At 43.4% G+C, this 12,777-nt stretch overlaps 1 protein-coding gene across 3 annotated transcripts in view; it reads left to right on the forward strand.

Annotated features, from left to right (window-relative positions):
- Window positions 1–12,777, forward strand: part of tncb (tenascin Cb) — a 49,673-nt gene that overhangs the window by 24,255 nt on the left and 12,641 nt on the right. The window contains exons 8-11 of one of the 3 annotated variants that reach the window (XM_068703266.1): window positions 470–559; window positions 1,729–1,992; window positions 7,675–7,950; window positions 11,521–11,793. In XM_068703266.1, coding sequence (XP_068559367.1) covers window positions 470–559; window positions 1,729–1,992; window positions 7,675–7,950; window positions 11,521–11,793 — 903 coding nt within the window. The remainder of the gene's footprint in view (window positions 1–469; window positions 560–1,728; window positions 1,993–7,674; window positions 7,951–11,520; window positions 11,794–12,777) is intronic. The other 2 variants (XM_068703263.1, XM_068703264.1) reach the window with 2 other exon arrangements.

A 12,777-nucleotide genomic window follows, 5' to 3' on the forward strand; every position in this document is an offset into this window, starting at 1 on the left:
CTTCTTTCACACAGTTATTATCTGTAATTGCCTTCACGCTCGTGATTTTATTGATAATGAGTTTCCCGGGCATTAGGTGTAATTTCATGCTGCAAGACTGTGCATGTGATGACCTCTGTGGGAGTTAATAAAGGAATTAGAGGTGATCAGGCCGAGAGAGGGCTTAATTGTGGAGACCAAAGGGCCTCGCTGTATCATAGCAAGTAGTGTTCCTGCTCCGCCACAAGGGCCCTATAGATCCATCAATGCAAATACAACGCTGATGTTCTGCAGCGAGCGCAGGCTTACCGTGAAATGCAATTAGTCTGCAATCCATTGTGCAGCCAAGCAACATGAGAGCGTTTTTTCTTTTTTGTTTGCCATTAGCCAAAACAACTGCCCACTTGACTGCAGTCTCCCCGTTGTTCGTTTGGTGACACCTCGTGGATTTGAACAAACAAACGCATGACGTTGCTTTTTATTTCTGTAGGCCTGAGACCTGGCACTGAGTACGGGATGGGTGTGACCGCGGTGACGGACGAGCGGGAGAGTCTGCCGACGACCACCAACGCAGTGACCGGTGAGATATAATCACGTTCTACATGTGCCTTTTACTTCAGCCACACAGACCCGGGATTCACACTACTGTCACTAATGCCATCTTTCTATTGACTGCAGTCAAGCTGCATCGCGTTAAACCTGAAAACGAAGTCGCAGTAACGCATCAAACAACGAAAACAAAGAAAAACAAAAAACAAACAAATAATGTCTCAATCTGAATATTTTTCAAAAAAGGCCACCATGCCAAGATGAATAACCCATTCATGAAAAGATGGTTGCCCCGAGTCTTCCATTCTTTTAACAAAATCTGCCTCCCCAACACTTTACTAGTCTGATTATATCTGATCTCTGAGTCTGCTGTCTGAGAAGACACTGCAGGTGGATCGGGTACACATTGTAACTGGAAGATATCACCATCAAACAGTTGATTATTACATATAACCTATTTTTGTATAATAGGTTTTTCGGAAATTTTATGTAAATGATGAATTTTCTTATTACTTGTGCTAATTTGTATACATTTTTAGAACAGAAATCTGAACATTGGATGAAGCCAGGTAAAAAAAATGCTTTGTATTAGAGTCAAAGTTTGTTACTGAAGGAATTTTGGATCTATTTTAGTTTTTTTCTTGTACTCATCTCATATAGAAAAGATCTAATTTCCTCTTTGCTGCTGGTGAGTCTCCAAATTCTGCAGTTGATTTCGTAAAGCTGAAAAACCACATTTCTACCAAGAAGGATTTTCATAATTAATCATTTCTTTAATGCTTTTCTTTCCACAGTTTTTCATTTCATCGGAAGATTCTGTTAATCAAACATGTTTTTCCGGTACTTTGTTGCCTTGTCTTTAGTTATTCACTATGAAAAGTACAGTTGTGCTTTCTTTGACTATACAGCCACAATGGCTTTTGCTGCTCCAGCTGCAGAACTGCCCAGTTCTTCTGGTCTTCATTTGATTTAAAACATAGACAGAAAACAAACTACTGTGGCAGAGGAGACACAACCGTTTCCCAAGATGAATATTGATTGTATTAATATTGTGTTAATGTATTGATTGACAGGAGTAGCAAAAGAGAAATTAAAATAAAACATCTCAGATAATGGCTTCAAGTTTGGACAAGTTTTAAGATTTGTAGTATCAAATCTTAAAACTCCAATCACAACCTCTCCTCTCCTTTACTTAATTAGCCCTGGACGCTCCCAAGGACCTGACCGTTGCAGAGGTGACGGAGACCACCATGATGCTGGAGTGGAAACGCCCCCTGGCTAAACTGGACTCCTTCAGACTGGTTTATGTGTCCGCCGACGGCCACAGGGCTGAGGACGTGGTCCCAGGTAGCTCTGAGTCCCACATCCTGAGGGGCCTTACACCCGGCATGCTGTACACCATCAGCATCATCGCTGAAAGGGGCCGCAGGACCAGCGCACCCACCACCATCTCAGCACCCACAGGTCAGCATCCTCAAAAGAAAAATGTCCCTGACTGAGTGCTAGTAAGCAGTAATGTGTCTGAAAGAGGTTTATTGTTAGCATTTATTCCAACATGAAAACACTGACATTTCAGATACTTACCTCAGTAATATACCCAGATAAGAATTCTGGCTTTGGCTATTTTGTGCGCAATGTCAACAAATTCCTAGTTTTAAATTAAACTACAAAAACCTTACTTTACGCGGTAGCCACGTAGATAGTTTTGGCTTTCCATGAACACTGTCCTGGTTATTATAACCAGTCTACGAGGACAATTAAAAGTGTTATCTGTGGATTATCCAGAGTTACCTCTCTGGCTGGAGTAATGTCTTTACTCTCAGAGCGACGGACCCACTGAGAATGAACTTCGACTCTGCAGTTCCCCCTCAGCTCAACAAACGTTGAAAAAAATGATACGATGAATGTCGACGTTTTTGCCTTCGGTCCAAGCAACGAGTGACGCTTAGAGCGAGTGACGTGATATATCGAGTGATGTTATTGAAGATGTAATGAGTAAATCAAGTGAAAAAGTTGACTACGGACAGGTGGGAGCGGTGTTCAAATGGGACTTTCACCCAGCAGACCGCTGATTGTGTCCTGTGTGAAACCAAAACTAAACGTTGACTTTACGCTTGTTACGTCAACTACATAAGAGAGTCTGTTAAGGTTTTTTCTCACCTTAACCTTCAGTAGTTTTGTTGCCAGAACCTAACCAATCGTTTCACAACGTTAACCACATGGCAGTGTGCGTTTCTGCATGCCTGAAACCAAGCTGATATGAAACGTATTCATGAAATGTAAATGGTAAATGGATTTGTACTTGAATTGCGCTTTTCAAGTCTTCCGACCACTCAAAGCTCTTTGACACTACATTATTCCCCCATTCAAACACTGACTGCAGGGGCTACCATGCAAGGTGCCACCTGCCCATCAGAACTAACTAATCATTCTCACCCATTCATACACCAATGGTACAGCCTTCAGGAGCAGTTTAGGTTAAGTGTCTTACCACAGAACACATTGACGTGGACTAGAGGAGCTGGGGATCCTCCAATCTTCTGATTGAGGGATGACCCGCTCTACCTTCTGAGGCACAGTCACCCCAACGCATTTTGGGTTCCAGCTGGTGAACAAAGTGGAACATTTAGCAGCTAAATAGCCAGATGGTTAAAATAAGTATTGGACTGACATTCGTAATGTTTTCAGAATCTGCAAATTCATTCTAATGCTGCTTTCCATCTGTTGGATCTGTTGGCTAACACGTTAGCTGTATCAAATTTATACTGCCACAATATAGGAAATGTATTTTGTTTCTAGCTTGAATTCTGCCTCCATCAAAACTGATATATACAATAGATAGATATTATAGATATTATAGATATTTAGTATATAGATATTATACTAAACTCAGACAGGACCATTGAGCTTTGCCTCTGGACTATTGGCTGCCCCGATACTCCTGTACCAAACCTGGACAGATAAAATCAAAATCTGATCTGCGTGGCTAAACACCACCAGAAGAAAGCTTTTTTTATCGTTTGGGTAAGCTGAGCGCCAAAAACAAAGCAGAAAGGGTAGGGAAATTTTGCCTTTAATATTAGCGAGGCTGAAATATTTGGTATCTGTAAAACGTGTCTGAGACAGAGGCTCCTCTGAATGTAGCCCACTGACTCCATGAGGCTTCTAGCTGGTGGCGCAGGGTTAGAGAATAACCATAGGTTCATTTTTTTTGCCCTTCAGTACTGCAGCCAAACCGAAGCAATGAATTGAATTCATTGTTAACTTCTCAATGTAAGTCACTCTGTCCCCCCCCCCCCCCCCCCCCCCCCCCCCCCCCCCCCCGCCAAGGCTCATTTATAGCATGTGGGATTATTTTTCTTTTTTCCCCTGTTTTTTAAACCAAAACAAGAAGAGACAAACGAGGTGATTGTGGCATATTTTTCATGCCGCGGTCGGGCTGCCTCCAAGCAAAACATTTCACAAGTAAATCTTCCAGTTATGCAACGAGTGCCCATTAAATTGCACGGCTACGGGCAAAAATCGATTCGGCATGAGGGAAAAGTTGGTGAGCTTCGGAATAACGGCCTTTTGTTGCATTTGTTTTTTTGATTGCACGCTGCCAAGAATAACAGAATACAGACCCCCCGTGTGGGGGGGGGGAGTGCGCACATGCACGTGTCCACTCTTTCTGTCCACTTGTCTGTGTGCTCATGTGTGGCACATATGATTGAGAGACTGAGTGGCAAAAAAGACTGAGATAGAGTGAAACTGAGTATGTATGTGTGTGTGTGTGTGTGTGTGTGTGTGTGTGTGTGGGGGGGGGGTATGGACATGTGTGCAGCCAGCACAATGTTCATTCATGTGATAATTGTTGGCGTGAGCCCCGCTCCCCTCTGGTTTTGTGCTATTTGACCACGATGAACTGTGAGTCTGTCAGATAAAAGGCCACATGCTGGGACTCCTGTTAGCAGCCCTCTAATCCGCAGCCCGGACAGATCCGCAGCCTTTATCGTCTCCAGACACGTAACGCAAACACGGATCACACTCGTTTTACAGGAGGGATTGAAAGGGGTGGTGGGGGGGGCCATGTGGTTCTACATGTGTCTGACAATCACAAGATGGGTCACAAAAGCTGTTTTTTTTCGGGTGTTTTGGAAGAGCTTTCCGGAATCAATACCAAGCCGAAATGTGCTTCTGAAAATGAAGATATCGAATGAAAGACGCACAGACAAACTCATGTGATTCAAACACAGAAAGCTGGAGACAAAAAACAGGATTATCATAATTTACGTTAATCAGCTGACTGGAAGAGTTCTCCTCGGGGAACAATGACAACAGACACGTGGAAGTGATCACGGTTTATAGTCCCAACATTCAGGTCCCATCTTTGTACAAATTAAGAAATTCAACAAACATGTTTGCCTGCTGTTGTTCATTACACAGAAACAACAACAACAGAGGAGTCTAAAACTGGTATCAGCTGTGCACTGAGTCTTACATAGACCCCTTTGAAAGCCAATGTCATCAAAAATCTGCAAAACTGCATTGTCGACAAACTGTAAAAGGTATATGTTGTATGTTTGACCACCAGCGCAAAACACCATTGGCTTTCAATTTACCCTTCTCGTGCCATCATTTTGGGCATTATGTCGGGGTGTTATACTTCAAAAGAAGATAGCGCACGAGCCACCGATTCTCTGTGGAGAAGAAACAGAGAACATAAAGCATGAAAAAAGTGAAATCACTGTCCTGCATGCACGGATGGATTGATCTTCATCTTGAAGGTGACATGAATGAGTGTGGATCAAATGGCAGATATCAGCATGAGAAGGTGATATCTAAGCATTAGACCATTTGATTTAGTCATGACACATATCTTCAACTGCATGGGACCACCAGAACTGCTGGACTTTAAGGGTCGGTTCACTACAAATACAAAAAAACTTCCATTGTACTGCGGCAAAAAATTTCAGGTGAACATTGCTAAACCTGGGCTAAGTACATATCAACATACCTAGATATAGTTTCTTTATGTAAATACAGAAAACCAAAACTCAGACAGAGCTGCTGCGTAAAAGGAAAAATATGTTTTTTTGTAATTTGGGTTAACTGACTCTTTAAAGAAAGAATGTGGGGTGTAAAAGTAAGCGAAGTAAGTGACATTTTATTTTCTCAAATACTAAAGGGCTTTATTGTCTTAATATAATTTAGAAAGTAAGGTAAAAATAAGCGTTTTATATCAGCTAGCTGAAGGCAGAATGTTTCCATTTACTTTCTTAAAAATGTAAGAGCTCTCTGCAAAAGAATTGTAGCCAAATTGTATTTTTGTCTTTGAGATAACAACCCTATTTAGCAGAGGTGTGGACTCGAGCCACACATTTGATGACTTCAGACTCGACTTGACGAAATCAAAAGAACTTGCAACTACAACTTGGACTTAAACACCAATGGCTTGTGACTTCACTTGGACTTGAGCCTTTTGACTTTACAAAACGTTATACCTTTCCTCAAGCCCAAAGAATAAAAAATGTGTTATTTAAAAAGTGAGCTAAGAATAAATGAATCTTCCTTCATTTCCTGAAATAAATTAACATTAACGCTGTTCATTCCCAGCAAATCGACACTTCCCCAAACCTTTTTTTCATGATTCAGTTCAGTCACACTTAAATAAATACAGGTTTCATTAAACATACATTTAAAAAGAAAAAAAAAAAAAGTAATACAATTGCATTTGGTGAAAAGCTCATCATGACTTGTTTAAGACTCAAAGTGTAGGACCCGGGACTTGAATGCTAAAACTCGAGACTTGTGACTTACCAAAAAATGACTTGGCCCCACCTCTGCTGCCTAGTATTTCTAAGTTGTATAAAAACATTAAACACTTGGTTTATAACACTATAATGCTTGTTAATATAGAAGGACTTTACATTTTCATATGCAGACACATTTTATATCATTACGTTTTCATCATTAGCCTCCACTTATGTGTGTTCACAGGAGGAGTTGTTGCCAGTGACAAAAACACATACACTTATACCCACTTATATCTACATTATAGTGTGTAACAAAGCATTTGTGAAATTTGCTTATGAGTGCTAAGTAGGGGGACCTAAAGTGAAGTGCTGCCGTACTAAGTATCGTTCACTGCAACTTTGTTCCAGCTTCAGGAGAAAGGTTTGCAGCAGTGAACACAACGCTGACTCAAATCCTCCCCACACTACACGGCCAGAAACTCATCAGACGCATCACACAGCAAATGCATTTTCCATATCCATATGAGCTCTCACAAGCGATGATCAGCTGATTCCAGCAAAGCCCTCCACCCCCAATCCCACTCCCATTGTCTACCACCCCATTTACGCTTCCACTCTGCCGCACAGTGAAAAGAGGATAATGGGAGCCTTGATGTTTACCTGCAACATCTATCTCCATCTCTTTCTAATCTACTCCCTGAATGCTCGCACACTCAATAGACTCCAATTACAGGCTGCTGTGCGTGGCTCTGCATGGCCTTCCCGTGGGTTTTGAAGTGGACGGCGTACTCCTGCCATACCGGTCGGGCTACGCTGAACCTTCAAATGTTAATGGCTCATTCACAGCCATTAATGCGCACAAGCTGCATCAGCATGTCTGTCTGCTGCTTTCTATCTTTAAGTCTTCCCACTTATATGGTAATATAGAGGAGATGGCTATAGGCGGTCATTGATAATGAGGCCTTTTGTAGTGGAAATAAGGGACTATTTCCACCTCAGACAAAGTGAAGACCTATTCTCTTTTTTTTCTCTTGACAGCAAAATGAATTGATTGATATACAATGAGAGCTCATCATGTTTTTTGCAGCTGATATTACTAAGGAGGACTCATCCAATGTTGAGCAGAAGCTCAGTGTTGTTTGTTTTATATCTTTCACAATGGTCATTATTGTCAACGAGAAAGATTCAAATGGAACCCAAGAATTTGTGTGCTTGTCTGTGGTAAGGTTAGACCGATATATGGAGCCAATTCTGGAACAATTCTAAAATCAGCTGTCTACTCTTTGTTAGCCAAGTTTCAGTCCAAAAGATTCCAGGATTGGCTATGAAAGACCTGTATCGCTCTAACCTTTTGTCTTCATTCCGTGTGTCTGTCCTGTAACTCCGTGTTGATGTGTTTGTCATCACCCAGAGGAGGAGAAGCCTGTGGTGACCAATGTCACCGTCAGCGACGTATCGTGGGACAGCTTCCTCCTGTCCTGGTCCGCTGAGGACGGGGCGTTCGAGGCCTTTCTGATCGAGGTTACCGATGCAGAGACGGGCGGCGAGTGGCAAAACCACACGGTGCCCGCCGATGCTCGCAGCCTCGCCATCTCTGGCCTGTCCTCCACCACCTGGTACAGGGCCAATCTGTACGGGGTGTACAGGGGGGCGCTCTTAGACCCTGTCTTTGCAGACACCATCACAGGTATCGACGCTGTCAACGCCGGGGCCTCTCTCTTTCCTTTGCTTCCTTCTTCTTCTTCTGCTGCACACAGTTTTTTTGCGTGGACTTTCTGAGTAACAGTTACTTGCAGTTGTTCCAATGGTATTTGACAATTCAGCCCTGGTGTGTTAAATTGACTGTGAAAGGCGTTCATGTTTATTTGTACTATCAGACTTTTCCCAGGTCTTTCAAAAAATACCGTCTTAAAAAAGTCAAATCTGCCACTTTCATTGGCTTCAAAAGAAGTTGAACTGTTTTCAAGACCTTAATTTGACAGATATTTGTGACTGATCACATGACGCTGTACTTGTAGGGATGGAGGGTTGTTTTGTCCGTCCCCATGGGCAACTCAGCGCTCGTCTTCTGAGCATGAACGGTTTACCTTTAGCGTTGGAGGTACATTTCAAAAAGGTGTGCGAAGACAATCTACCAGCCACTGAGCTGGAAGTTATTCTTCACGGCGTAAACAAAATATCCTATCCATTCAACAGAGTGCTCAATCCAAATCCCCAAACAACAACCCCTCATCAGCCGTCCATCATGCACGTATCCCTGCCTTTGATGCAGGGATTGTGAAATGGGCTAACACTCTTAACACCCCACAGCAACCACACAAAACCCATTCAATCCATATTAGTCCAGCCGCAGATACGCGTTTGATCCACCTTTGAGCTGTCAGTCTGCCTGTTGGTATGAGTCCAGCCTGGAACGGCACCTGGTCTGTTGTGTGAACAGGCAGAAACACATAAAAAAAGGTCAGTGTGCTGTTTAACTGGGGCACAACAGGTGCGCTGGTTCCCCCGCCCACTACACCAAACACAGTCATTACCCGGGATTACCGTGCTGAGAATTACAGTGTGGGCCTAATAAGTGGGTCATTAACAGCGAAACCGAAATCTGCTAATGGTGCCTTTCAAAGTGGCACCTTCACAAATAAATCATAACAAAATACCTTCTGAGGATTAACACTCTCACCGTCACTATTTAGACTAGACTAAATAACCATGGTTGACATTGTTTTTTCTCCAGAATCTATTCCGACATTATCATTCAGCATTTCACTGATGAGGATCAGTCAGCTGGAAGAAAGATGGGAGGACTGACAGAGGACAAAAAAAAACCCTGAGGCGCTTTTGTCACTTTGTGTGAGGCCTCTCTTCTGTATGCATCCCCAGTTCCCCCAAGCCTGGACCGCTCTTCATTCTCATGCTGCCATTGCCCCTGGGCTCTGGTGCTCAGGGTGCCAGGGGCTTCTGGGGCCACGCAGAATATGGCATGCGCTCAACACGGCCCATTGTCTGCATGCTAATAGCTGGGGAAACCATCTTAACATTTTTTCATTAGCATCACTTAATCCATAAAACATTCCATCTTGTGAACACAAGCGGCGACTAATTTGATTATGCTATGCACGGTGGTCATCGTCGTTCCACTGGAGGAAGACGTTGAGGGGGAAGTAAAGTCCTTCACTGAAAGGGGAGCGAGGAAACATTTGAGTTTTTTTGCGCAACAAATGATTGATGGGACCACAAAGAGATGTGGACAGCACCCAGAAACAAGCTCCACTCAGTTGTGATTCATATCACCACAAGCTGCTCTTGTAAAGTTAGCAGGCGAGACTGGAACTCAGAGCGCCTTTTCAGCAGGTTAGCTGGCGCCGGCACGCACCTCCTCCAATAACAGGCTCACTTTTGTGAGCGGGGATTGTGTTCCCTCAGGTCTTTGGGGGGGGGGGGGGGGGGGTAGGAGCAGTGGTGGTGGTGGGAGGGTGAAATCAGCAGCAAGCTAGCACATGTTAGCTGATGGATGTGGCCCTCCCTCTCTTCCACTGACCAGCTAAAGCTGCCCGGTGGCTAATGAAGAGTGACAGCTCCCTGGGATTTGTCTGCTCTGCTTCTCATTTCCACCGCTTCTTCTCACAACAAATGCCTCATGCGTTTTCCCTCCCAATGAAAAAAAAAAAAAAGAGGATTCAGGCTAGTTCAAGGACCCCTGAGACCCTCACATTTGGTGCAGTGTTTTAATGAGCAGTGGCTCTGGGCTTTATTGAGGCTTTCCTGAGCCCACTTATATCTGCTTCTATCCTGGCTGCTTTAAAAGCTCTGTCTGGTCCATGTATCCATCTGTGCCGCTACCGGAAGTTTCTCCAGCTAATTAGCTTCAGTGGACTCGTCCTCTGGAGAAACGGAGCTTTTTCTCCAGCAGCTGTAGACTCCTGCTGTCTCTCAGCCTCTCTTCCTATCACTTCCATTATTAGCTGCTGCTAATGACTGCCTAACTACCAGCTTTTACTGCACCACATGCACACACTCCCATCTGCACTGCACTGTATTTGAGCATTGTTCTAAAAGAAGCAGCTGTAGTTTGAAAAAGCCTCTTTTACTTTGTAATCCCTAGGAATTGCACAAGAATGAGATGGGTCAAACCACGGATGTAAATTTTTCAAAGTTTTAATTAATTTTGAAGAATCACGTCATTTGTTTAATTTGAATTACGTTGCCTAACCTAAAATTTATAGCAGAAATAAGGACATCGAAATCAATTAACTCCAAGGGAATCGTTGCGATTAATGGATTCGCTAGTAGGTGCTCAGTAAATCTAATGTCACGGTATAAACTGCTCCACAAAAGAGAAATGGTTCTTTTGAATAAACCTAGTGAATGCACTGCCCTGTTAGCCACAAAACATGCTTGCCAACAGTCAGTTGAAAAGTTAGATAGCAAGCTGGTATATCCAATCTTGAATAACCGAACCTAAATGATATATACAAAAAGCCCGGGAGGAGTAAACCGCTCGTTATAGAGGAAAAAAAGAGAAGCTATTGTGACTGACTATCGCTAGCTCAGTGTTTGGCAGTTAGCTCAGCTACAGCAGTATTAATAGCAGTAATAGTAAATCTTTTAGAGCAAATTATTTCACAAAGACGTAAATATTAATTTGGCCACTTTCTGGTGTGACCAGGCATTTAAGTTTACCTTTATTCGTGGTGCCTCCACTGCCTCGCAGTGACGAGCTAACGTTAATGTAAGACTCACTTTTATTCACATTTCTTCAATCAATGTGATCTCACAGAAATGACAACAACCTTGTTACAGCTTATTACATGGTGGAGGCACATAGTGTGTTAAAATGATGTTCCGCCACCACGGAAAACAATTTAGCTTAACACAGAAAAACAACTTAGTTAGACAGACATATGAACACAAACGCACATCTTTCAATTCAAGGGCATCATTACAGATTGAATATTGAATCCCTCCCCCCAAGTTCAAACAGTAGTTTAGTAGCCTAGGTCAGATAAATATATTATTTTACTAAAATTTCCTTCACAATCACAATCTTAACTGTATCCTTCTGTTTTTCTCACCAGATATACAGTGAAACTCTTCTCTTTCCGTTCTTTATTTCTTGACTGATGCTGAGCTTCCATATAACCAATGCTGGCATTTACACAAATACATAAACACACTCTTTCGCTGCCATGTTCCTTCAAATGTCAAAGCACTCTTAAGTTCTACAGAGGAGCAAAACTGACTTTCCCCTGTCACTCAGAGGCCGAACCAGAGGTGAAGGCTCTCCTAGTCTCTGATGTCACCCCTGAGAGCTTTAGGCTGACCTGGACGGCTGAAGAGGACACCTTCGACACCTTTGTCGCGATGGTCAGCGAGTCCGAGGGCCCGGGCCAGCCAAGCGAGCTGGTGCTGGGCGGCGAGGAGCGCAGCGTGGCCATCACAGATCTCACTGAGGACACCGAGTACAAAGTTGAAATCTTTGGGCTTGTTTTGGGGAGACGCTCCAAGTCTTTAGAGGAGGGGGTGAGAACAGGTACACGGTGAACGGGTGGAAAACAAGAAATCAGGGGAACTCGTCAGCGTGGTCAATGTGCATTCACGTCATCTCTTGTCAGACTCGTCTTTTTGTGGTAACAGCATGAAAACATGGTCATTAATACATGTGTTTGTGTTTTTGTCTTCTAACCTGGTATCAAAGCGTCATGGCGCTGCACTCGTCCAAGGCCCTTAAGACTCCAATTTGACGAGATCAAAAAGGTTATCTTGAGAAAAGAATCACTTTTAACAACGACGACCAGCTCTGGTTGCGTTGTGTCAGACGCTCCAGAGGGGTTCCAGCAGAGAGCGGCAGAGGGCCTGTCATTACAACCAACAATGTCCAAGAACACACTCTGGGATCAGAAGGACCACATTGCGGCTTCAGGGCCGCTTATCTCAGAGCCCCCGAACTGCTGCTGGGTCAGAATTAGACCGAGATATGTATTTACTGATATCAACTTTGTTTTAAAAATGTGTCTTGGCCAGTCTGATATGATGGACATGAAGCAGCTACATTGATAATGTATTATTATTGTAGTATTTTCCAGGTTCTAGTGGAGAATTTAGGATCCCGTGGTGATCCTTTAATGATTCTGGTTATTAAAAATGATCTGATTTAAAGTTGCCAAATATCTGCAGGTATAAGCAGATCAACTTCAACCCGGAACTATCAGAAAATGCTTTGAAAACCACTGATAAGTCGACCCCCACTCAAGACATTTACTCAGTTCTGTACTCTGCTTCTTTCATTGTGTCGTCTCCGTCCGGTCCTCCCGAATGTTGTCTTTGACTGCCTGGCCCCATGTGTTGGAGTCGCTCTTTGTAAAGTGTGTGTGTGCGTGTGTGTGTGTATGTGTGTGTGTGTGTGTGTGTGTGTGGGAGGGGGAGCAGTTGTCTGTGTCACATAGAACGGGTGTCTATGGCTGTGTCTCCTGTCCTCCCTGGGGGTGAGGCTTTACTCTTGGGTTGCGTGGCGCAT

This window comes from Cebidichthys violaceus, unplaced genomic scaffold (genome assembly GCF_023349555.1).
Source record: "Cebidichthys violaceus isolate CVI_PGR_0920_01 unplaced genomic scaffold, fCebVio1.0.p SCAF_9, whole genome shotgun sequence".
NCBI classification, from domain to species: Eukaryota; Metazoa; Chordata; class Actinopteri; order Perciformes; family Stichaeidae; genus Cebidichthys; species Cebidichthys violaceus.